Genomic DNA, 23,547 nt, shown 5'->3' with positions numbered 1-23,547 from the left:
TATATCAAAAATTTGTTAAAAGATTAATTCTAATATTTATTCTTTTATTAATTGCAAGCAAAATTATCAAATTATAAATTGGCGAAACTCAAAAACAATGATCTTCTTTCAGATAATATCACTTCACACGTAATTTTTTTTATTTGTAAAATAAAAATGTGACATTAAAATATGAGTCGATATCTATTCCCTGAAATTCAATAGATTTTAATTTTACTATTCAATGCATACATTATTAGACATTTTCTCAGTTCAGTTTTCTGTGGATAACTGAGATCAAAGAATTAATATAGGTCAAATAACTTAACCTGTGTGCAGAATGAACAGAAGCAAACTTTTAAAAGAGAAACAATGACCACAAAGATTTTAAGATCAATTGTATAGAGAGTAATAATAATGTTTAGACATAGTAGAGGTAAGGTTCCAACTCAACAAGATAATTGTAAATCCTATGTTATATAATATGTACAATTGCTACCATTGTTATATAAACATATTGTGACTCTGCAAACTCAACTGAACAAGTCCTCTTGACTCACTGTGTCTCCGCCATCGTCGTCGTCGTCATCATTAGAACTGTCGCTATTAGCGTTGAATGTCAAGATCAACTCCAGAAGTTCTCGATCCGCAGCGGAATTTTCTCCATTGTTGTTTGTCCTAACCCTCCTTCTTGGAAGTGAAAACAGTTGCAACATCAGTTCTTCAGGAGAAGCTATCCGGTACATCCAGCCCCTAGCCTTGGGTTTCTGTTGGACACACAAAATTATCATAAATTTCCAGCATTACAACCACCATCAAAATTATCATCATTGCGATTGTCATCATTATTATCATCAACACCACCACCCATATTGTCATTGTCATCGTCATCACAATCATCACTAAAATCACCGGTGTCAACATTTGCATCATCAACACATTCGTCACTATTGCCACCGTCATCATCAGAACCATCATCATCATCCTCGTCATAAAGATCATTGTCATCATCAAACATATCATCGTCGTCAAACATATCATCGTCCTCATCCTCATCAACATCGCTGTCATCATCCTCCTCATCGTCGTCATCGGTAGTATCATCAATAAACCAATGAATTGGATCAAACAAGAGAACCTTCTTCAAAGAAGTAACAGCAGAGAAATTAGTTCCTCTGCTGCTCAATCAGTTCATGAACATAAAAAGCCAATCCTTCTCATGATTTATTAATTTAACAATATGCCAAATTGGTGTTAAAATCGCATTAGTGTAGGAGCTTCCTAAATTTGAGCAAAATCAATGTATTAAAACTAATTTTACAATTAATCCACTCTGCAAAACTTTGCAAGCATGCTAGACTTTTATTTTTAAATCCAAGTCTTTTAAACTAATCCAGAAATTAAATTTGGGCAGATAAATATAAGGAAGTATTATGTCACTTCCACAAAATCATCCGTTTAAGTAAAATATATTCATTATGCTTTGAATTCCTAATGAAAAGATCCAGGGGCAGGGCGGAGAGGCACCCACCCACCTCCCTTTGAGGCAGAATGTTCAAGCCTAGCAAAACTAGATTGATGTTGCCTTAGATCGATGCACCACAGCTTGCTAAATCACCAGAATGTGAACCATTCAACTGGCTAAAGTAGAACTAACTCGGATCATTTTCCAGATGATTTGTCAAATGACATGGTGATTGAGAGCTGAACAATTCTGTTGCTGTGTACACAATTGCTGCTCTAACAAGCACCGAACTAGATAGTGGGTAGGACGGGTAAGAATCGTAAAGTAAGACTTTGTCCAGGTCTACATAGTTAACCAATTAATTTTGATAGTTTCATAAAGGGTCCATTATTAAATAGCAATTGGTGAAGACATGATTTTCAAATATATGGCACCTATGAAATCACACTTCTAGGATTTTGAACTGAATGAGACTCGGAGACAACCCGGGACAGAAGGTAGAAAGAAGGAAGAGAAGAGTTTTGATAAAACTTCACATTATTTATTAAGGTTCTTATCTTAACTTGAAAAAAGGAAAAGTTTTCATATAAATTGTTCCTATCAGAGATTTATAAACAAATTCAGAGCTTCCTGCACATAAAATGCATTGCCCACAGTGCCAAACAATGATAAGTTTTGAGTTGCAGTAAGTAGCTCAAGAAGACAGAGTTCATACCTGCTCAATGTTTTTGGGCAAAGTAGCTTTCTCGTGTGCCTTTGGAGTCCACATCTTGATGTCATACTCAATTCCGCTGCTTGCAAGAACCATTGTATGAGGATGAGACTCAATGCAGTTCACAACATTCTTATCCGCTTCCATGACACGAATAAGCTGCCCATCTTTCTTTCTCCAAATGAAAATCCGACCACAATCTGACCCGCTTACCACATACTCACACTTAGGCCCAAAAAAGTTAACACCCTTCACTGTCTCAGAATTCCTGTGTCCCTTAAAAACTTGCGGAGTGATTTTCTCATCAGCAGAGCCAGAAATGTTTGACAGTGAGGCTGCAGAGCCAAGACTACCTCCCATTTCACTTGAATCACTGTTCATAGATACAGGGGAACCGAGATCAGGGTTAGGCCCCAGGCCCATATCTTGTGTAAAAAGATAAATATACTCATCATTGTATGATACTAGTAGCTCTCTCTGTTCAGAAAATGCCAAGCCTGTTATTCCAACTCCTCGTTGATCACCAATCAAGTGTGGAGGGCAGAAGAAATTTACTGGCTGGCCAAAATCGGAGGATCCATCCCACTTATATTTGCGAATATCATAAAGTCGAGTATACTCGTCAGACCCAGCAACTGCAAACAGATTTGGATTCCTTGGATCAATTGCAATTGCATTAAGATGGATGACTGGAATGTAATCCCATCTGTCCTTAATTGGCTGGCACGTAAAGAGTTCTGTTGCGGTGCCAGTTCTCAGATCAAACTGTAACAATGGTTAGGGAGCAATGAATAACGGATAAACAAAAATCAAAGTAAAATTAGCAAACATGTCAATGACTCACATGCTGTACTAATCCATCTTCACCACAGGTGTAAAATATATGAGGGCTACCAGGCTCAATAGCCATCTTATGAGCCCGTCCTTGATGCTTGGCCAGCAACTTATTTTCCACTCTGCCACGTTCAAGAATTTGAGCATGTCTCACCTGAAATTAAGAGTTTGCATAAGGAACCAACTGCCTCTTAGCCAACGACCTAAGAGTATTGAAATTTCAAACATATTCAAAGCACAAAACATTTTCTTTTCAAGCCCTAAAGGTAGAGATGAACAACTTTGGTAAACACATTCCCTTAATCCCATCCTAGTGTGACATTTACCATTCCTTGAGACTACTAAGGATAGCATAATTAGAACCAACCCAAGGCTTTGATGTGATACATATAAATACAAACACAAACACAGAACTTCCTTTATCTGAACACGCTCAAATGAAATAATGGAATCAAGAATGATAGACTAGAATACCTGTCCATCAGCAGCGCAGGTGACAATGCTTCGATCATCGGAATGGGGCATGATCCTAGCCTGGAAAACATTGTTAGTGTGACCAGAATGAAAAGAGAGCTTAATATGGCCAGATTCCCAGTCCCAAAGAATGACCCTGCGGTCATCAGAACCAGACACCAAGATGTCACCATCTGCATTGAAGCAAACTGTGTTGACACACCCTCTATGCTTTTCCAGCTTCCTCAACACATCAAGCCGAAGCACAAGGTCCTAACACATGCCAAAATTTGATTAAACCATAAATAAAGGCTCTGATCCAAAGTACAAGGAGCACAATTGAATGATTTCAATGATCAAAATTCAGTGCGAATCATGACACGAAAAAAAAGGGAAACTTTTAGGGATTGAACCTCGGAAGCGGCAAGACGGTGAGCGAAATTGCGGTTGGAAATCTGACCAAGCTCTCGATGGCAGAGATCGAGGAGAGGCTTGTCGATGGTGGTTCTGGGCCTCTTGTTCATCGTTCGTGCCCACTGCAACCGCAAAGCAAGAGACAAGATTCCAGTTTAAGGGTTAAGGAACGATTTTTCCACTAAAATAAACCCATGACGATGATGATAATGATGATATTACCTTGGTGTCAGAGAAGAGAAGCACACGCGAAGCAGTAAGCAGCAGAGAGAGAATGAAAAGTGAGAGCTTACAAGTGAAGAAGATGATGAAGGAATGACCACATAAATAAATTGCTTAATTAATCATTGGATTGTGTCATGAGATTCCCGAAAAGTCTTGTCTTTTCGGTACCCTAACCCCCAAATGTGAAAGTGAAATGCCCCATGGCCCATAAAGCCATAAGAAAAGCCCGTGGACCGTGATCGTTAATCAGTTATTTTCTTCACTCTACCAACTTTTTTACTTAAAAAAAAAAAAAAAACATTTTTTTAACCTCTGTCTTCTAATCTCAGTGTCACTCTGTGAATGGGGAGTGTGAGTGTTCAACTCCAGTGGAGATGGAACCAACCACCACCGTCTCCGTCACTGTCACTACCAGTTACCGTTACCATGACAGTGATGATGCAGAGGTGTAGGTGTACGCTAACCAAACAAGGCGAACGCTTCCTCACAAAGCTGGCAGCAAATTCCGATTCCGGAACCCACACATTCATTCGACGATTCGTTAATGGTTCTCCCAAATCGGTTGCTCTATCCACTCTCTCTCATCTTCTATCTCCTTCCTCCTCCTTCCCCCACCTCTCTTCTCTCGCCCTCCCTGTAAGTGCCGTAAACCCTAAACCCTTTTCTTCTTTCCACCTTTTCTAATTTCCCTAAATTTCGCAGCTTTATTCATGTATCGCCCAAGCTTCCTGGTTCACTTGGAACCCTGCCATTGTTGCGGACCTTGCAGCGCTTCTTGATCAACTGGGTCGTTCTGAGGAAGCTGAAGCTCTGGTCTTTGAGGCCACTTCCAAGCTCGAATCACGAAACAGAGAGCTTGCTCTTTTCTACTGTAAGTTGCTTGAGTCACACTCCAAGCGAGGCTCACAGAAAGGTTTTGATGTTGCTTATTGTTACCTGAACCAGCTTCTTCGTAGTTCTTCCTCTGTTTACATAAAACGCAGGGCTTTTGAGTATATGATTAGTGGTTTGTGTGCAATGGATAGGCCTCGTGAAGCCGAGGATTTGGTTGAGGATTTGAGAGGCAATGGTGGAGGGATTGACCCTTCAGCTTTTGAGTTGAAGTCCATTATGTATGGTTATGGGAGGTTGGGGTTGTTCCATGATTTGCATAGAGTTGTGGATCAAATGAAGAGAAGTGGCTTTGAGATTGACACTGTTTGCGCCAATATGGTTCTTTCAACTTATGGTACTCATGGTGAGCACATGGAAATGGTTTCCTGGCTTAAGAAGATGAGAAGCTCAGGCATCTCATTCTCAGTCAGAACCTACAATTCTGTATCAAACTCTTGCCCAATGATCACGAGAATGATGGCGGAGCTGAATGAGTTGCCGCTGTCAATTGAGGAGTTGAATGTTAGATTGGAAGGAGGGGAGGCTATGGTAGTTAAGGAGTTACTGGATTCTTGTGTGATTTTGGAGGAGGTAATGGTGTGGGATTCATCAGAGGCTAAATTGGATTTGCATGGATGTCATTTGGGTTCATCCTATTTGATCATGCTGCTTTGGTTGAAAGAGATGCAACGGAGATTGAATGACTCGAATTATGGGATTCCAGCAGAAATCACTGTGGTTTGTGGGTTAGGAAAGCATAGCAATGTCAGAGGAGAGTCTCCTGTAAAAGTGTTGGTTAAGAAGATGATGGTGAATATGGGAAGTCCCTTGAGGATTGATAGGAAGAATAATGGTTGCCTTGTAGCCAAAGGTAGAGCCGTGAAAAACTGGTTATGTTAATCAAGGACTGCAAGCCATGCATTACAACTTGATTCATGATTAATTAAAGTTCACCAACATGGGTGGAGGATCAATTTCTTTGGTGTTGGAGAAATGCCAACAATAGGTTAATTGTCTATTACTCTGAATGAATTTTCTTATATATGATGAGCAAATGATGGGTTGGTTAAAGACTAAATGGTTCTGCTTCAGAAAGAGCATACAGTATGAAGAGATCTCTTATCTACCATGGAGATTAAGGTGGTGTTCGTCATAGGCAAATGGGAACAGCTTGGTTGTGCAGGATGAAGAGATTATCGATAAGGACTTTTCCTTTCAGGTAGGATAAGAGCAATCAAGCTTTTGTTGCTGTTGATGATAATCATAGAATAGTGATATATTTATCTAAAAATTGGTGCTATTGAGTATTGAATTCAACTTGTCATTAACATGGATTCCCACCCTACCATATTAATTACAAGCCAGAGATCATCTAGATTGACGCGAGTACTCGGCTTCTATATAGTAGCCCCTAACAAATTGTAAGCCTTATATGTCCTCAAGATTAGTTGTGTTTTATAGTCAAACTCTACCCAAGGTAACTCAATAGAGGAAAAGAAAATATGCGAAACCAGAAAAGTGAGAATTTCTGCTTTAATATCTTTTATTTTCAATATCTTATAACATTTTTCACACAAAAACCTTATTTATTCTGGTTACACAAAGCCTCATCTGACTCACTAACCGATGAGGTCAAACGCAGTCCACCTAATCCCAAATCTATAGAACATTCCCCCTGTTACTCTCTCAAGCAATGATAGTAGTAGGACCAACTTGAGAGGCCAAACATACACGTACACAACAAATACCAAGACCACTGGACTAACACAAAATACAGCAGCAAGTAAAAAGATCCATTTGGGGAAGAAGGTGTAGATCAAAACAACACCAGTCATACAAGAAATGGTAATCATGACTCCCATAGAGATATAAAGCATAAAATCCCCTGATATAATCCTAATTAGCCGAGAGGTGACAGGATAACCTCTTTGCTTCCAGGTTGAACGAAGTATAGCTGAAGTGTGGAAGACTATAGAAAGTGCACCGGTGATTACTCCAAATCCAACCGATAAAAGAAATATAATGTACCATATCTTGTCTTGAAAGAGAGGGGTCTTTCCTTGAATGTTGTTAGTACGAATAGTGAGAGCTGCCGTTATCCCTAAGCTTACAATTAGAGTTGCTACAACTAGAAAATTATTTGCCATTTCATTCAGTTCCGATACTGCTGAATCAGTTAAGTCTGCATGTTCCTCATGAAATAATTCTTTTGGAGTCATTTTTTCTTTATTTTGCATTGTTTTGAATCCTGGTGGAACTATCTTCTCTACTTCCTACAGTTCAAAAATAGAAAGGATTTAGATGAAAGAAATGGATAAAGTAAATTAACCAAATGTCAAAGATGATGATAATCTGAATGCACCTTAAACCAAAGCTCCTCACTTAGAATTAGAACATGATTTATTGATCCGAATCTTCCTTTAGCCTCCAACTTCCCAGCTAAATGAAGAACATTATTTCCTTCTTTGTCAACTTCTTGCACAATAGCATTCTTGTATGCACCCTTGCTCAATATTAGTTGGTACACAGATACTTGTCGATATGAAATAGCAAGGTGAAGTAAGGTTTTCCCCTCGCCATTTTTTTTCATTAACAATTTTGGATTGTGCTTTAAGATAAATTCCAAAATAAGGAGGTTTCCTGATTTTGCAGCATCAAACATTGCTTTTGGCATTCTTTCAGAATTTGGAAAATCATCTTCTTCGACCATGTGTTTAAACAGTGAATTGAGAATATGTTGATAATCAGGTGCATCCTTGTCAAAGGCTGACAATGAGTCTCATCAATTTATTTTACATTCACAACTATTATCTGAGAACTAATTAGTGAAAGTTTAGAGAACTAACTTTGCTGAGCAAGTACTTCAAATGCAGTTAGCCCTTTTTCATTTTCTGCTCCAGCAAATTCTGGATATCTCTTCAACAACATTGATGCCACAGCTGTGTGTCCATGACAAAACAATTAAGGAGAATCCACAAGTCATTGGAATTACTTAATTTTCAACATGAGCTAAGGAAAAGAAAGGAGCATAAAAAATAACATGCAACTGACTGTAAGCATATATAGTAGTAGTAGCTTACTGAAATTGTTGTAGGTAAGGGACAAGAAAAACAGGTTAACAATGTTTTGGTATGATAAATGAGTGTCCATATCATCACTTCGAGTTTTCTCAAATAAAAAATTCACCATATGAGGCTGCCCTGCTGAAAATGCCAATTGAATTGGTAGCATGCCTTTGTGGCCTCTAAGCCAAAGCAAGCCTGAATTTTTTCCAAGTAAAATGGTTGCAAGTTTAACATTTCCTGAAATGGCAGCCATACAGAAAGCAGTGTTCCCATCTGCATCCATAATTTGCAAATCTTGCATGCTCATACGTTCCACTAACTTCTCAACAAAACCAATATGTTCCATGCTTACTGCAATATGAAGAGCTGTGTCTCCATCCTTAGTTAAAGTAGTAGATATCCAGTTTGGTTGAGTTTCATCATATGATGATGCCTTTCCCCAATCCCCTAATGTGGCTGCCATGCATACATGCCTTTTATATGCACCTGAACATATATAACATTTTCTTAAGAACTTAGTATCATTATATTTTAAACAAATTATGATTAGATAATTAAACTTACCATGAGGGTCTAGCATGTCAAGTGTAGTTGAGGAGGTAAATGCACCTGATTGTGCCATATCACTCTTGTGGTATTTGGTGGGGAGTCACTGATTTTACACTTTCTTCTATAAATTGTGAATACTAAATTTGGTGGTCCGGGAGTATAGCATTTATAAGTAGATGATGATCTACTGTGAACAACCATGGCAAATATTCTAGTGTTGGAATTTTTTAGGAAAGTTCACTCCCTTAAGATGAAGTTTGGCATTTCCAAATTATTTAATTGGTCTCTTAAATAAGTATAATATGTTGGAAGTTTGTTCTTTCTGCTTCTCCAAGCCAAGTTGTTATACTCTAATCTTTTTTAAATTTTGGAACCTAAAAAGCAATTATTTAACATAATATAACATCTTATGCCACTAAAAAGATATTAAAGAATGCTAAGAGAGGTCATAAAATTCCATACCTACCATTATTGTTTATCTATATTCATACTTTATGAGAGAATCACTCAATTGAGGAAAAGATACATGCTTGCAAAACGGCAAACAAGTGTTAACTTGGCCTTCAATTTCTTACATTTTTTTCACAAAAGCCTTGAATTTTGTATGGTCATCATAAACAAAGCCTTATGATGGTTTTCAGTGGCTAAGAGAAGGGAGATTGAATCTTAGCCCTTTTTTTTCGCTTATTAAAACTTGCTGGTCCTTGAAACAACTTCTGGAGACTTTTTTATTTTTGTCTCGTACCCAACCACGAGACTTTTTCTTTTTATCTCGTAACCCAGGACAAGATATTTTTCGATTTTATCTCCTACGCAGTAGAAACAGAAATGGAGTAGAAGAAAGAGAGAGAATCACACCACGATATATCTTGGTTCAGCTGTCAAGTGTAATGCAGCTTACATCCAGTCTTCATCACAACAATGATGAAATTTCACTATAATCTTCATGATTACATACACCAATTCTCACTAGGAACTACTCTTCCTATCCGAGACAAGTTCAAAATCTAAACCCCAATCCTGAACTTGACTTGGTCACTGCCAAACTTTCAACTGCTAAGTGCTAACCCAACTTGTAAGGGGATTCCCACAGAATCATGAAACACAACACAGATGTACAAAGGAACTCTAAGGACATCTATGGCTTTTTTCTTTTAATTTTGTACTCTCCGCCTTTTTCCACCCTATGACTTTTTCATACAAACCTCACTGTTTGCCTTTTTCCATGAGACTCAAGACAAACAAAATTAAACAGAAAATTACAAAATAGAAAACATTGAAGAAGAAGAACTTCTGTTAGCTTGGGTAGCTATAGGAACTCTGTGCTCACTCTTTTTCTTACTTCAAGTCTTGGCTGTTCTCCCTTATTTATAGAAGGGGAAGCCTCCAAGATTGAAGTTCTTGAACCGAGCCAACTTCTTCTTCTTCATGCAAACTGGTTCGGCCAGAGAGAGAGGAGAGGAAACTGAATGTAAAACCCAACATGCAATTACCTCTGTGTCTTCCCTTTACACCAAGCTTCACCAATCCGAGCCATCCATCTTGACTTGCACTCCAAGAACGATCCCTAGCCCTTGATGAGTTCTTGATGATGACAGCTTCTTCTGCTCAAACTTCTGCATCCTCCATCACGTAGCTACTGTAACTACCTCCTGTGGTGGTTGATCAAAAGTTGAGACAAGCCATCCCTTAAGGATCTTCTTCCTCTGACCGAGATCATCTTCTTCCATTTTTGGTATGGAGAGCATGAGATCTCTTCACCAAATCTTACCATTTGTGATGAAAATCTCAGCCACAACATACTTTTTGTTTTCTTTTTCTTTTTCTTGCCATCATTACAATGGTCTTTAACTTGCTTCTAGCTTCTTCTTCATTAGTCTGATAGCTTGCAAAAGCTTCCATGCTTTCTCTGTGAAGTGACCGAATGAAGAAGAGGGATGAGAGAGAAGAGAGAGTAAAAGGAAAGCATTCAATGGATTTGATCAATTAAAATGAATTAATTTACTTCCCTTTGCTTTAGGTAGCGTGTATCATTAAGGCAGCAATCAAATCAATTGCCATTTCTCTCTCATGGTTCCAATGCATTTAATGTTAATTGAATTAAATTTGGAATCCATCAAATTGAGAGGAAGTGAGTGACCGAACTAAGCATGCAAAGCTTTCTTCCATCTCTCTTTAGTTTCGGATCAAGCAAGTTGGTTTCAAACCAAAAATTGTTTTGGGCTAATGGTAATAGTTAAAATTTGGCTCAACAAGTAAAGTAACAATTCAGCCATATCTTTTAACATTTTGATAACCAATGCTAAATTTTTTTTATTCTTATTGGGCTTGCTATTCGGCCCAGCATCAAATTCTGCATAACAAAATTATTAATTAATAAACATAATCATGAAGATCAAATTAATAATTTTGTAATTAATTGTATTAATAATGTTTGATCATCACAAATTTAAATTGGAGTTTTTCAAACTCATCAATCTCCTCCCTTGATGACAAACATTATTAAAAATTGAAATGGAAAGAAATCAAAGATTAGAGTACTCCCTTTGAATATTTGGATTCCTTCTCTTTCCAATTGTTACATGGCTCCCCCTTAATGTATGCTATTTTACCAAGGGAAGCTTCACCTGTAACAAATGTTATCAAGCCTAAGGCAACTATGTTATTCAACATATGTAATCTTGAGATGTTGAATGGCTTGATTTATGAGCAGAGTTGAAGTGATAGACAAAAATCATTTGTTATCATGCATAAGATTTTCTACTCAATCACAATCAAAAAATGTTTTGAGTACAGAGTACATAAAATCAAAACAGAAATACCTTTGATAATTCCAAAAAAATGCTTGCCAAAACATTTGATTAAACAACATTTTTCAGCCACCATTTCAGAGCAAATTAATTATCAGTTTATAGCAAGGAAAATATTTTTTTAATCAAGCATAATCATATCAAAGTATAAGGAATATATCAACATATCAAAGCTTAAAGGGATTATCAAGTCACAGCTAAATCTCAAATGCTACAAATATTTCAACAAAACAGAGCATGAGGCATCAACACAGCAGACCATAAAAAATAACTAGGTTTCAACAGTTATTTCAACAAATCAGAACGTAAGTTACCAACATCAAAAGGTATCAACAAAGCATATCATGATCAAAAACATCTAAATTCTAAATCCAGTGATCAAAACATATCATCAGTTTGTGCACAGGGGTGATCATAAATCACAAGAGATTTCAACCCCCGTTTCTTTTAACTTTTCAATTTCAATTTTTCAGCTTTTCTCTCCCTTTTGTCATCAAAGGAAACCTGCAAAAAGGACAATGGAATGCAAAATATCCAAAATATAAACAGCACAAAAATAACCAAGAGTTTAACAAAATGTCACAGGTCTAAAGTATTCAAACAGCCTATAAAGTATCAAAATAAGCCAAACAGAGCCAGAAATCAACAAGAAACATAGTGATCAATCATCAGATAAATTGTACTCAGAGCCATCTGCATCATCATCATCGGCAGCCCCAAATTCTTCTTCAAAATTCTGAAGCATTAGACCCACTCTTTCTTGGCATTTTTTCCAAACCTTTTCATTTTCGAATGCAAGCTTACGAGCGGCCTTGTATGATTGCACCATCAGATTGGAAATGTTGAAAAACTCAGTGAGGACTTCCTTGATCGATTCTGCCACCTTAGACGGCTCAGCTGGGCGACTCTCAAGATCACTGTCAGAAGGCATTGATCGTTTCCCTTTGGTTCCTTTCATTGTACCTGAAACTCCTCCTCCCATAATTGATGAAACTTTGTTCTCAACCTCTTCATTAGTTAGATCAACATTGAAGTGCTCAAAAATACAGGTGAGAAATATGCCATAGGAAAGGTTAGCCTTTTTGGTGCTTCTAACACAATCCCACATATGTCTAACCATGAGGTATGCAAAGAAAATGGGAGAGGAAGTAACAATAGCAAAAAGTACAAAGGTATCAGAAATTGTTACTCTATTGTGTGAGCCACTCTGTGGAGTCAAGTTGTGAGTGATGATTCGGTGAAGAAGTGCTCTCTCAAGTCCAAGAGCTTTATGAGTGAGAACCGTACCATCCAAAGCAGAGTAATTCTTGCATGTTTGATTCAATGCAATCTGGAGAGTGACTCCCACTTGTGAGTCCCATTTTTCTGACATGTAGGTTGCTGGTCCTTCATCAACGTACCCCAGGGCAGCGCTTATTGTCTCTCTGCTCAGAGTCAAATAAACCTTCTTCACACAGGAGGGAATCGCACCATCAATCAGCCTCATGTTTGCATAAAATTCACGAACCAGGACAGGGTATACTGGTTTCTGAATTTTGAACAAAGGAGACCACTTCATATTTTCAAAAAGGGTGGTAAAGTTGATCCCTTTGCCAGCCAGAGAATCCAGGTTCACCAAGTATGAAGGACATAGATGACGTTTCTTCAACACTTCTTTGTGGAACTCAGAGGAAGCACAAGAATTAAACCTTCCTGGATCAAAATGAGAATGGCTTTTGTTGTACTTGTTCTTGAAATCCAGGGATTCCAGATTCGAGGGCTCCCTAGTATCTCGTAACACGTAACTTTTTGCCTTGTGAGAACTGCAGCCAGGGGTAGCTTTCTTTGGTGGGGACTGAGGTAAGGACGTATGAGACTCATCTTCCTCTTCAACCACGGGTTCCTTCTTTTTTCTTGATGAAGTCTTCTGAGCAATGACCTTTCTGCGCATGGTTTCAGTAGAATGAGAGGTAGGAGATAAAGAGGATGTAGAATGAATGTGTATATGAGTATGGGTTTGAGGGTTTGAAGATTTTTTGGAAAGAAGAATTCCTTCACTTTTCCTTGGAGCAGTTTTCTTTTTCATGATATAAAAAAAATGGAGAAGTGAAGAGGGAAAGGTGAAGAGAGGCCAAAGAGTGTAGTGAGAGGAGGGAGGTTAGGGAAGCATTTAATGTTGAGTGGAGAGAGAATTGAGGGAGTTAATACCCATTATTGAGCGCGGTTATTAACTAAGGAAGGGTTTAAAACTAAACTGAAATGTTAGCTCTTAGAATCAAGGGATGAGGGAAGGATAAAGATTTGATTTGACAATCACTTCTTCCTACAAGATTTAAAATGATAACTTCCCAAAAGTATTATAAAAAAAAATGAGGAACTCAAAAATGGATCAAGGTAAGATAAAAAAAAGATTTGGTGGGCCCAAGATAATTAATGTCAGCGCAGTCTCCCCTTGTATCATGGCCCGTTCAACCCATCCTGAAATTTGTCTCCTGCTTTCCTACGAGACAAAATCAAACATAATAAAAAAAATTCACAAATTTTCAACAAAACTTAATTCTATCATTCCCAAACTATTTCTCAAAGTGCAGAATCTGTCTTCACACAAGGGTTTAGTAAAAATGTCTGCAAGTTGATCCTCAGCTTTTACAAATTGAATATCAATAGTTCCCTTTTGCACATGTTCTCTAATAAAATGATATTTAATTTCAATGTGCTTTGTTCTTGAGTGAAGAACAGGATTTTTAGAAATGTTTATAGCACTCATATTGTCACAGAACAAGGATATACTATTGATTTTTAATTTGTAATCTTCCAATTGAGTTTTCAACCAAATTAATTGTGAACAACATGCAGATGCAGAAATATATTCAGCTTCGGCTGTGGATAGAGCTACGGTGGCTTATTTTTTGCTTGACCACATGTTGAATGAGCTTCCAAGGAAGCAACACATGCCTGATGTGCTCCTTCTATCCACCCTATCTCCTGCACAATCTGCATCACAAAACCCTACTGCACAAAAATCATCAAATTTTGGATACCGTAAGGCATAATCACTAGTTCCCTTAATGTATCTAATGATGCGTTTAACAGCCGAAAGATGGGATTCTTTTGGGTGAGATTGAAATCTTGAACATACACCCACACTTTGAACAATAACCGGTCTAGAGGAAGTAAGATACATGAGTGAGCCTATCATTCCTCTATACTTTGTTTTATCCACATCTTTACCATTATCATCCTTTTCAAATTTAGTGTTTGGATGCAATGGAGTACCCATTGGTTTGGAATTTTCTAGACCAAATTTCTTGATTAATTCTTTGGCATACTTTCCTTGGTGAATAAAAGTGCCACTAGGAGTTTGTTTAATTTGGAGGCCAAGAAAGAATGTTAGCTCTCCCATTAAACTCATTTCAAACTCATTTCAAACTCACTAGTCATGAGTTTTCCAAACTCTTCACACAAGGACTCATTGGCCGACCCAAATACAATATCATCCACATAAACTTGAACTAGGAGAATATCATCATTAGATGCTTTAATAAATAAAGTAGTGTCGGTGGTACCCCTTTGAAATTGATTTTCCAACAAGAAGGCACTAAGCCTTTCATACCAAGCTCTTGGAGCTTGTCTAAGGCCATAAAGAGCTTTTGAGAGTTTGAAAATATGGTTTGGAAATTCTTTATCTTCAAAGTTTGGGGGTTGTACCACAAACACTTCTCTATCAATAAAGCCATTAAGGAAAGCACATTTGACATCCATTTGAAACATTTTAAAACCTTTATAGGCAGCATAGGCAAGAAGCAACCTAATTGCTTTCATTCTTGCTACTGGAGCAAGAGACTCATCAAAATCTATACACTCTTCTTGATCGTAACCTTAGACCACTAATCTAGCCTTGTTACGAACAACTTTTTCATCCTCACCAAGTTTATTTTTGAAAACCCACTTAGTACCCGTTACCTTCTTACCATCCGGATGAGGTACTAATGTCCAAACCTCATTCTTGTCGAATTGAGCTAGCTCTTCTTGCATGATTTTGACCCAAGAAGGATCTTCAAGAGCTTGCTTTACATTGTTGAGCTCCATTTGTGACAAGAAGGCAAAATTGCTTGATTCGGATTGCTTTTTGGTGGAGGATCTTGTTGTTACTCCTTGAGAGGGATCACCAATGATAAAGTCATGAGGATAGCCCCTTATGGACTTCCATTCTCTTGGCTTTCGGAGTGATGTTGAGCGTTGATGATATTCAGTGGATTGATCTGTTCTAGATTCTCTTGCTGGCTCAAGAGACAAAACAGAAATGTCTCCTCCATCCTGACGAGACAAAATTGGATGGACAGATTCTTCATTTTGGGCAGATTTTGGATTTTCTTCACTGGTTTCCTTGTTGACAGCATCTTCACAATCTGTATCATCTTCTATCACAGTACTGGGAATTGAATTAGAATCACAAAAAGAAACATGTATGGATTCCTCTATGGTCCTATGATCTTTGAGGTAAATTCTATAGGCCTTGCTAGTGGTGGAGTATCCAACAAACATCCCTTCATATGATTTTAGATCAAATTTACCAAGGTTTTCTTTATTGTTAAGTACAAAGCATTTGCATCCAAAAACATGGAAATACTTAAGATTAAGAGGGGTTCCTTTCCATAGCTCATAAGGAGTTTTCTTTAACTCTTTTCTAATAATGGTCCTATTCAAAATGTAACAAGCTGTATTTACAGCTTCAGCCCATAGAAATTTTGGAATCTCATTTTCACATAGCATAGCCCTAGTCATTTCTTGAAGGCTTCTATTCATTCTTTCAACAACCTCATTTTGTTGAGGGGTTCTAGGGCATGAAAAGTTATGAGCAATTCCAAAATCATCACAGAATTTTTCAAAGTCTTGGTTTTTAAATTCTTTTCCGTGATCACTTCTCAAATAGGCAACCTTTAAATCTTTTTCATTTTGAATTCTTTTGCAAAGGGTTGAGAAAGCATGGAAAGCATCATTTTTATGAGCAAGGAAAAGTACCCAATCGAATCTAGAGTAATCATCCACCACCACTAAACAATAGTGTTTACCTCCTAAACTTTGAGTTCTTGTTGGACCAAAAAGATCAATGTGTAACATCTCTAATGGCCTCTTGGTAGAAATTCCATCTTTCGGTTTAAAAGAGGTTTTTACTTGTTTGCCTAATTGACAAGCATCACAAGTAATATCCTTATCAAATTTAATATTTGGAATTCCTCTTACCAAATTTTTCTTAACAAGTTTAGAAATTTGGTACATGCTTACATGAACCAATTTCTTATGCTATAGCCATTTTTCAGATTCAAGAGAGGTAAAGCATGTTACATTTTGATCTTTTAAATCTTCAAGAGTCAATCCATACACATTATTACATCTCTTAGCTTCAAATAAAATATCCCCAGATTTTTCACAAATAACTAAGCACACCAATTTTCTAAAAATAACTTCATATCCAAAATCACATAATTGGCTTACACTTAGTAAATTGTGTTTCAAACCATCAACAAGAAGAACATCATTTATAAAAGAATAAAAACTTTTACCAACTTTTCCAACGGCCACTATTTTTCCTTTACCATTATCACCGAAAGTGACAAACCCTCCATCATACTCATCAACCTTTATGAAGAAGGTTGCATTTTCGGTCATATGCCTAGAGCATCCACTATCCATGTACCACATATGGTCCTTTCGCTTGGATGCTAGGCATACCTACAAAATGAGCTCAAGTGACCTTAGGTATCCAAATCTTCTTAGATCCTTTCACGTTAAACCATCTCCTCTGTCCCAATCCATTATAGTAAAAAATAATTTTGCAAACTTTGTCACCAATCATTCTTTCACCAAAAAAACATTGAATGGGAAAGTGGCCATTTCGGTTACATAGTCTACAAAATCTTGGAGTTGCTGTTTTGTTAAAGCTTGCTGGGTTTTGAAACCTTGTATCATTAGAAGATGAAGTAATATTTTCAAAAGAATGTTTCTCAACAGATTTGAGGAAACCCAAGCCAGCTTTATCATAAAGAGGTTTTTGACTAGCCAAGATTTGATTTAGATTTTCAGAACTTTGAGTGAGCTTGGCTAAGTCTTCTTTAAGCTTATTAACCTCTTTAAGCAACTCTTCATTTCTTTTAAAACAGTCCACATATGCAACAATACAATGATCACTTACACAACTTTTAAGCTGGGCTTTCAGCTGCTTGTTTTCTTCAACAAGTTCAGCAGCAGCTTCAACCTCCCTTAATTTATCTTTGAGAAAACTATTTTCTGCTTTAAGAATTGTGATTTGTTGTTCAAGATCTTGGTTATCAAGCAAGAAACATCTAATTTTTTCAGAAAAGTGGTCTATCATAAGATGAAGAGCTTCACTATCAGGGTTATGAATGACTACCTGTTCAACGTGGTCTGCCATAAGACAAGGTTGAGACTTAGTTTCTGATTCTTCATCATCTTCTGAATCATTTTCCAAGTCCTCCCAAGAAGCCATCAGACCTTTCTTCTTTCCCTTCTTTGGCTTCTCTTCTTTCTTCAACTTAGGACAATCCGATTTAAAATGCCTAGTTTCTTTGCAGTTGTAACATATCACCTTGCTGAAATCTTTTCTTTGTTTCCTAGAGCTGCTTCCCTTGCTTCTCTCCTTGAGCTTCACCATTTTTCTGAATTTTTTGACAAACAACACAAATTCATTTTCAGAGGAATTATCACTGGATTCATCATCCAGGCGGTTAGTAACAGATGTAAAAGCAATTCCTTTCTTTTTTGAATCTTTTTTCAAATAAGTATTTTCAAAAGCAAATAAGTTTCCTCTCAAGTTATCATATGTCATGGAATCTAGACCACTACTCTCAGATATGATTAAAGCTTTTGTTTTCCACTCTTTAGTAAGACATCTTAGAACTCTCCTCACAAGCACAGAATCAGGATACGTAATTTCCATAGCATCCAAGCCAACAATGATAGTGTTGAATCTTTTGAACATTTCATCTATTGATTCTCCTTCCTTCATTGAGAACATTTCATATTCTCTGTTCAGCATGTCTATCCTGGTCTTCTTTACTATGGTGGTTCCTTCATGAGTGATTTGAAGTTTGTCCCAGATTTTCTTTGCCGTTGTGCATCGTGATACCCGTCGGTATTCTTCGAAGCTGATAGCACAGTTGAGCAAGTTGACAGCCTTGGCATTGAGCTCCACCTTCTTTCTATCTTCTTCGGTCCAGCTTGCTTTGGGTTTAAGAGAAACTACTCCTTCGGCACTTGTGGTGGTTGGAAATTGAGGACCCTCCAGGATAATCTTCCAGAGTCTATAGTCCACTGCTTGCACAAAGATCTTCATTCTCTCCTTCCAATAGGTATAGTTTTTCCCATTGAAAAGAGGAGGTCTGTTGCTTGACTGTCCTTCTGTCAGGTTGTAGGACACCAGATTTGAGCCACTATTTCCTGCCATCTGGATCTTTTCTCTAAGCTGCAAAGCTTGATCTCTTTGAGACCAAGCTCTGATACCAATTGATGGTTTTCAGTGGCAAAGAGAGGGGGGTTGAATCTTAGCCCCTTTTTCGCTTATTAAAACTTGCTGGTCCTTGAAACAACTTCTGGAGACTTTTTTATTTTTGTCTCGTACCCAGTCACGAGACTTTTTCTTTTTATCTCATAACCCGGGACGAGATATTTTTCGATTTTATCTCCTATGCAGCAGAAACAGAAATGGAGTAGAAGAAAGAGAGAGAATCACACCACGATATATCCTGGTTCAGCTGCCAAGTGCAATGTAGTCTACATCCAGTCTCCATCACAACAATGATGAAATTTCATTATAATCTTCATGATTACATACACCAATTCTCCCTAGGAACTACTTTCCTATCCGGGACAAGTCCAGAATCTAAACCCCAATCCTGAACTTGACTTGGTCACTGCCAAGCTTTTAACTACTAAGTGCTAACCCAACTTGCAAGGAGATTCCCACAGAATCATGAAACACAACACAGATGTACAAAGAAACTCTAAGGACATCTATGACTTTTTTCTTTTAATTTTGCACTCTCTGCCTTTTTCCACTCTATGACTTTTTCATACAAACCTCACTGTTTGTCTTTTTTCATGAGACTCAAGACAGACAAAATTAAATAGAAAATTACAAAATAGAAAACATTGAAGGAGAAGAACTTCTGTTAGCTTGGGTAGCTATACGAACTATGTGCTTACTCTTTTCCTTACTTCAAGTATTGGTTGTTCTCCCTTATTTATAGAAGGGGAAGCCTCCAAGATTGAAGTTCTTGAACCGAGCCAACTTCTTCTTCTTCATGCAAAGCGGTTCGGCCAGAGAGAGAGGAGAGGAAACTGAATGTAAAACCCAACATGCAATTACCTCTGTGTCTTCCCTTTACACCAAGCTTCACCAATCCGAACCATCCATCTTGACTTGCACTCCAAGAACGATCCCTAGCCCTTGATGAGTTCTTGATGATGACAGCTTCTTCTGCTCAAACTTTTGCATCCTCCATCACATAGCTACTGTAGCTACCTCCTGTGGTGGTTGATCAAAAGCTGAGACAAGCCATCCCTTAAGGATCTTTTTCCTCTGACCGAGATCTTCTTTCATTTTTGGTATGGAGAGCATGAGATCTCTTCACCAAATCTTACCATTTGTGATGAAAATCTCAGCCATAACATACTTTTTGTTTTCTTTTTCTTTTTCTTGTCATCATTACAATGGTCTTTAGCTTGCTTCTAGCTTCTTCTTCATTACTCTGATAGCTTGCAAAAGCTTCCATGCTTTCTCTGTGAAGTGACCGAATGAAGAAGATGGATGAGAGAGAAGAGAGAGTAAAAGGAAAGCATTCAATGGATTTGATCAATTAAAATGAATTAATTTACTTCCCTTTGCTTTAGGTAGCGTGTATCATTAAGGCAGCAATCAAATCAATTGCCATTTCTCTCTCATGGTTCCAATGCATTTAATGTTAATTGAATTAAATTTGGAATCCATCAAATTGAGAGGAAGTGAGTGACCGAACTAAGCATGCAAAGCTTTCTTCCATCTCTCTTTGGTTTCGGATCAAGCAAGTTGGTTTCAAACCAAAAATTGTTTTGGGCTAATGGTAATAGTTAAAATTTGACCCAACAAGTAAAGTAACAATTCAGTCACATCTTTTAACATTTTGATAACCAATGCTGAATTTTTTTTATTCTTATTGAGCTTGCTATTCGGCCAGCATCAAATTCTGTATAACAAAATCATTAATTAGTAAACATAATCATAAAGATCAAATTAATAATTTTGTAATTAATTGTATTAATAATGTTTGATCATCACAAATTTAAATTGGAGTTTTCCAAACTCATCACCTTATTTGTTCCACTCAAACAAGAAAGTAAATCAATCTTTATGACATCAAGCTAAGTCACTCCTAAGTTTTATATGAACCACAAACCATCGTAGAAAGGAGACCACTTAATCCCAAATACTGAGAGTAACCTGAGTGCAGGTATCTCACAAAATGCAAGTACTAAGTGCCCTAAGAGAGGCCAACTAAAACTATAAATTACATAAGATAAGATCACTGGAAGAACAGCAAGTGCAGCAACAAAATAGATTATCCATTTTGGGGATGAACCATAGAATAAAAGAGCAGCAGATACACAGGAAAATGTACTCATTATTCCCAAAGCGAAACAAAGCAGCACATGCCCAATTGTAATCCTTGTTAGCCTTGAGCTTATGTAACCACTTTTTTGCTTCCATATTGAACGTAGTATGGCTGAAATGAAGAAAACTATTCCAACATTGGACAAGCATATTCCAATAGAAATTGATAGCAGAAAAGTATGGTACCATATCCTCTTATGAATACTCCCTTCTTCAATCTCAATGGCAGCAGGAACACTGAGACCTGCTGTTATTCCTAAAGTTGTCATAAGAGTTGCCACAATCAGAAAATTACTTGCCATTCCATTCAGTTCAGATATAGCTCTTTCACATAATGTGTGGTGTTCTTTATGGAATAATTCTTGTGGCGTTTCTCCTTCTCCGTTTTGCATGGTCTTCAATGATGCTGGAACTCTCGTCTCCACTTCCTATTCGAAAACATGAAAGAGTATAGATTGTCAAGCCTAATTTACACTCTAAAAGTCTAAACTTTAATAAGGAATGCGGGTGCACCTCAAACCAGAGCTCTTCACTAAGAATAGAAGCTTGATTTATCAATGATCCAAATTTGACTCGAGGTACCAATTTGGCAGCCATGTGAAGAACATTGTTTCCTTCTTTGTCAACTTGTAGCATATTAGCAACTTTGTATGCACCATTGCTTCTTATTATTCGATATATAGCTGCTTGTCGATATAAAATTGCAACGTGAAGCAAGCTTTGTCCATCACCGTTAATTTTTGTCAACAAATTTGGATTGTACTCCAAAATAAGCTTTAAAATTAATATGTTTCCTGATTTTGCTGCATCAAACATTGCTTTTGAAGTTCCTTCAGAGTTTGAAAAGTCTTCTTCCATAAACTTAAACAGCAAATTCAGAATTTCTTGGTAACCAGCAGGGCTATCCTTCTGATCAATAGCTAACAACATAATCAATGTAATTAATTACAAATTATAAAGAATAACTCTTCAAATTACAAAGAATACAAGTAAGGGGAGAAGAAATAAAAAATACCCATGAAGTATAGAAAGGTATAAATAGAGAGAACTAACATGTTTGAGCTAACACTTCTAATGCAGTTAGTCCCTTCTCGTTTGTAGTAGTAGTAAGTTCCCTGTATGTCTCTAACAATTTCAATGCCACAGCTGTGATGTATGGCCATTAAGTAAGTTTCAACATAAACAAATGTTCTTTTTGAAATGTATATAAATTAAGATTCAGATATTATGTTGAACTTACTGTAAATGTTTCCGTTCAGTGCCAAGAAAAACAGCAAAACAATGTCTTGATGAGAGGGTAGAGTATCCATTGAAATTCTTGCACATAAAAATTCAACGATATGAGGGTGACTTGCTTTACATGCCAATTGAATTGGCAACATGTGATCCTTTTGGCCTCGAATTCGAACCAATCCCGGGTTCTTGTTAAGTAGAATTGTAGTGATTTCCATGTTTCCTGAAATGACAGCCATAGAAAAGGCAGTGTTCCCATCTGCATTGACAATTTCCATGTCTTGCATGCTCATAAGTTGCACCAACTTTTCAACAAAACTGCTGTGTTGCATGCTCACAGCAATGTGAAGAGGTATGTCCCCATTCATGGTCAAGGGAGTATGTACCCAATAAGTTGGATCATAAGATGAAGCCTCAATCCAATTCCCTGAGGTCACTGCCTTGCGTATATAGGCTCCTGAACAGTTCATATTTGAATGGTATCTTTAAATTTTTGTCAAGTAAAAAATCCATTAGACTTGTTAATTTTATTTGCATAAGCTATGTTGTCTAATCAAATATGTTCGGAAAATAGTAAAAGAGTATAACATCATAGAAGAACAAAAAATGGGTACACAAAACAAGACTTACTGTCCTTTGGCCCCAAAGAAAAAAGATCTCGAAATTGTGCATGCTCAGCTTCTTCTACTTGGATACCCAACCTATTGCAATCTGTTACATCATTTAGTGAACAAATTATATATAAATAATGTTTTTCACTCAGCTATATATATAATTGGTGCGTAACTAACCATAAGGGTATGATACTACTCACTAGACCAAAAGTTAGTGTAACTAACCCACTTGAGCATTTTGATAATGTGATATCATTAATAAAATAATACATATACACAATCTCAGTTACCTGTAGCTGATGGTGAGATGGTTTCACTGGATTCAGACATATCTTTGTTATATTATGCTTCCTTCTATTTAGGGTAATGTGAATCACTAAATTAGATTGTGGTCAGGAACAATAACTAAAGCAATACTATTTAAATAAACAAAGATGAACTTTTCGTGAACCACGTTTGAGAATATATATTTTAATGTCGCAAGTTAAAACCAGTGTATCACATTAATTAGATGCTGATGCTGAGAAGTGATCCTTGTCATCGACAAGATGAACTTTTTATTGAATGTTGATCAAGTTTAGGAGATGTTCGAAGGAACTTTATTCTTTAATAATATTGTCGGCAAACCACAGTTGAAAAGATGTGCTGTGATCCTTGTTACTAACAACTACTTTT

The 23,547-nt window shown here is 37.1% G+C and overlaps 4 protein-coding genes across 7 annotated transcripts; 1 reads left to right on the top strand and 3 right to left on the bottom strand.

Moving 5' to 3' along the window:
- Window positions 353-4,243, bottom strand: LOC107617638 (DDB1- and CUL4-associated factor 8). Of its 3 annotated transcripts, none has more exons than XM_016319450.2 (6): window positions 4,080-4,243; window positions 3,857-3,979; window positions 3,465-3,716; window positions 3,001-3,144; window positions 2,160-2,921; window positions 353-746 (listed from the first exon to the last, which is right to left on the bottom strand). In XM_016319450.2, exons 2-6 carry the CDS (start codon window positions 3,965-3,967, stop codon window positions 513-515), a joined length of 1,503 nt encoding a protein of 500 aa, XP_016174936.1. In that variant the 5' UTR covers window positions 3,968-3,979; window positions 4,080-4,243; the 3' UTR covers window positions 353-512. The 3 variants fall into 3 exon arrangements, with proteins under 3 accessions (XP_016174936.1, XP_016174933.1, XP_016174934.1); XM_016319447.2 differs by having other exon boundaries at window positions 353-1,120; window positions 4,080-4,242; XM_016319448.2 differs by having other exon boundaries at window positions 353-1,117; window positions 4,080-4,242.
- LOC107617640 (pentatricopeptide repeat-containing protein At2g17033) lies at window positions 4,326-6,287 on the top strand. Its single transcript, XM_016319453.2, has 2 exons — window positions 4,326-4,718; window positions 4,785-6,287. Exons 1-2 carry the CDS (start codon window positions 4,425-4,427, stop codon window positions 5,853-5,855), a joined length of 1,365 nt encoding a protein of 454 aa, XP_016174939.1. The 5' UTR covers window positions 4,326-4,424; the 3' UTR covers window positions 5,856-6,287.
- LOC107617639 lies at window positions 5,980-8,763 on the bottom strand. Its single transcript, XM_016319452.2, has 5 exons — window positions 8,585-8,763; window positions 8,036-8,506; window positions 7,802-7,894; window positions 7,318-7,721; window positions 5,980-7,228 (listed from the first exon to the last, which is right to left on the bottom strand). The coding sequence occupies exons 1-5, from the start codon at window positions 8,640-8,642 to the stop codon at window positions 6,575-6,577; spliced, it is 1,680 nt and encodes a 559-aa protein (XP_016174938.2). The 5' UTR covers window positions 8,643-8,763; the 3' UTR covers window positions 5,980-6,574.
- LOC107616892 lies at window positions 9,084-23,429 on the bottom strand. 2 transcript variants are annotated; one of them, XR_002353730.1, is made up of 7 exons: window positions 23,163-23,429; window positions 22,889-22,969; window positions 22,266-22,715; window positions 22,079-22,171; window positions 21,539-21,945; window positions 20,725-21,453; window positions 9,084-9,193 (listed from the first exon to the last, which is right to left on the bottom strand). XR_002353730.1 is itself a non-coding variant. In XM_016318781.2 (6 exons), exons 1-6 carry the CDS (start codon window positions 23,200-23,202, stop codon window positions 20,794-20,796), a joined length of 1,731 nt encoding a protein of 576 aa, XP_016174267.1. In that variant the 5' UTR covers window positions 23,203-23,429; the 3' UTR covers window positions 20,655-20,793. The 2 variants fall into 2 exon arrangements, 1 of the variants encoding a protein (XP_016174267.1); XM_016318781.2 differs by lacking the exon at window positions 9,084-9,193 and having other exon boundaries at window positions 20,655-21,453.

Source organism: Arachis ipaensis, chromosome B09 (genome assembly GCF_000816755.2).
Source record: "Arachis ipaensis cultivar K30076 chromosome B09, Araip1.1, whole genome shotgun sequence".
Taxonomy (NCBI): Eukaryota; Viridiplantae; Streptophyta; class Magnoliopsida; order Fabales; family Fabaceae; genus Arachis; species Arachis ipaensis.
The sequence above is the reverse complement of the archived record's forward strand: the minus strand, read 5'-3'. Positions and strand labels throughout refer to the sequence as shown.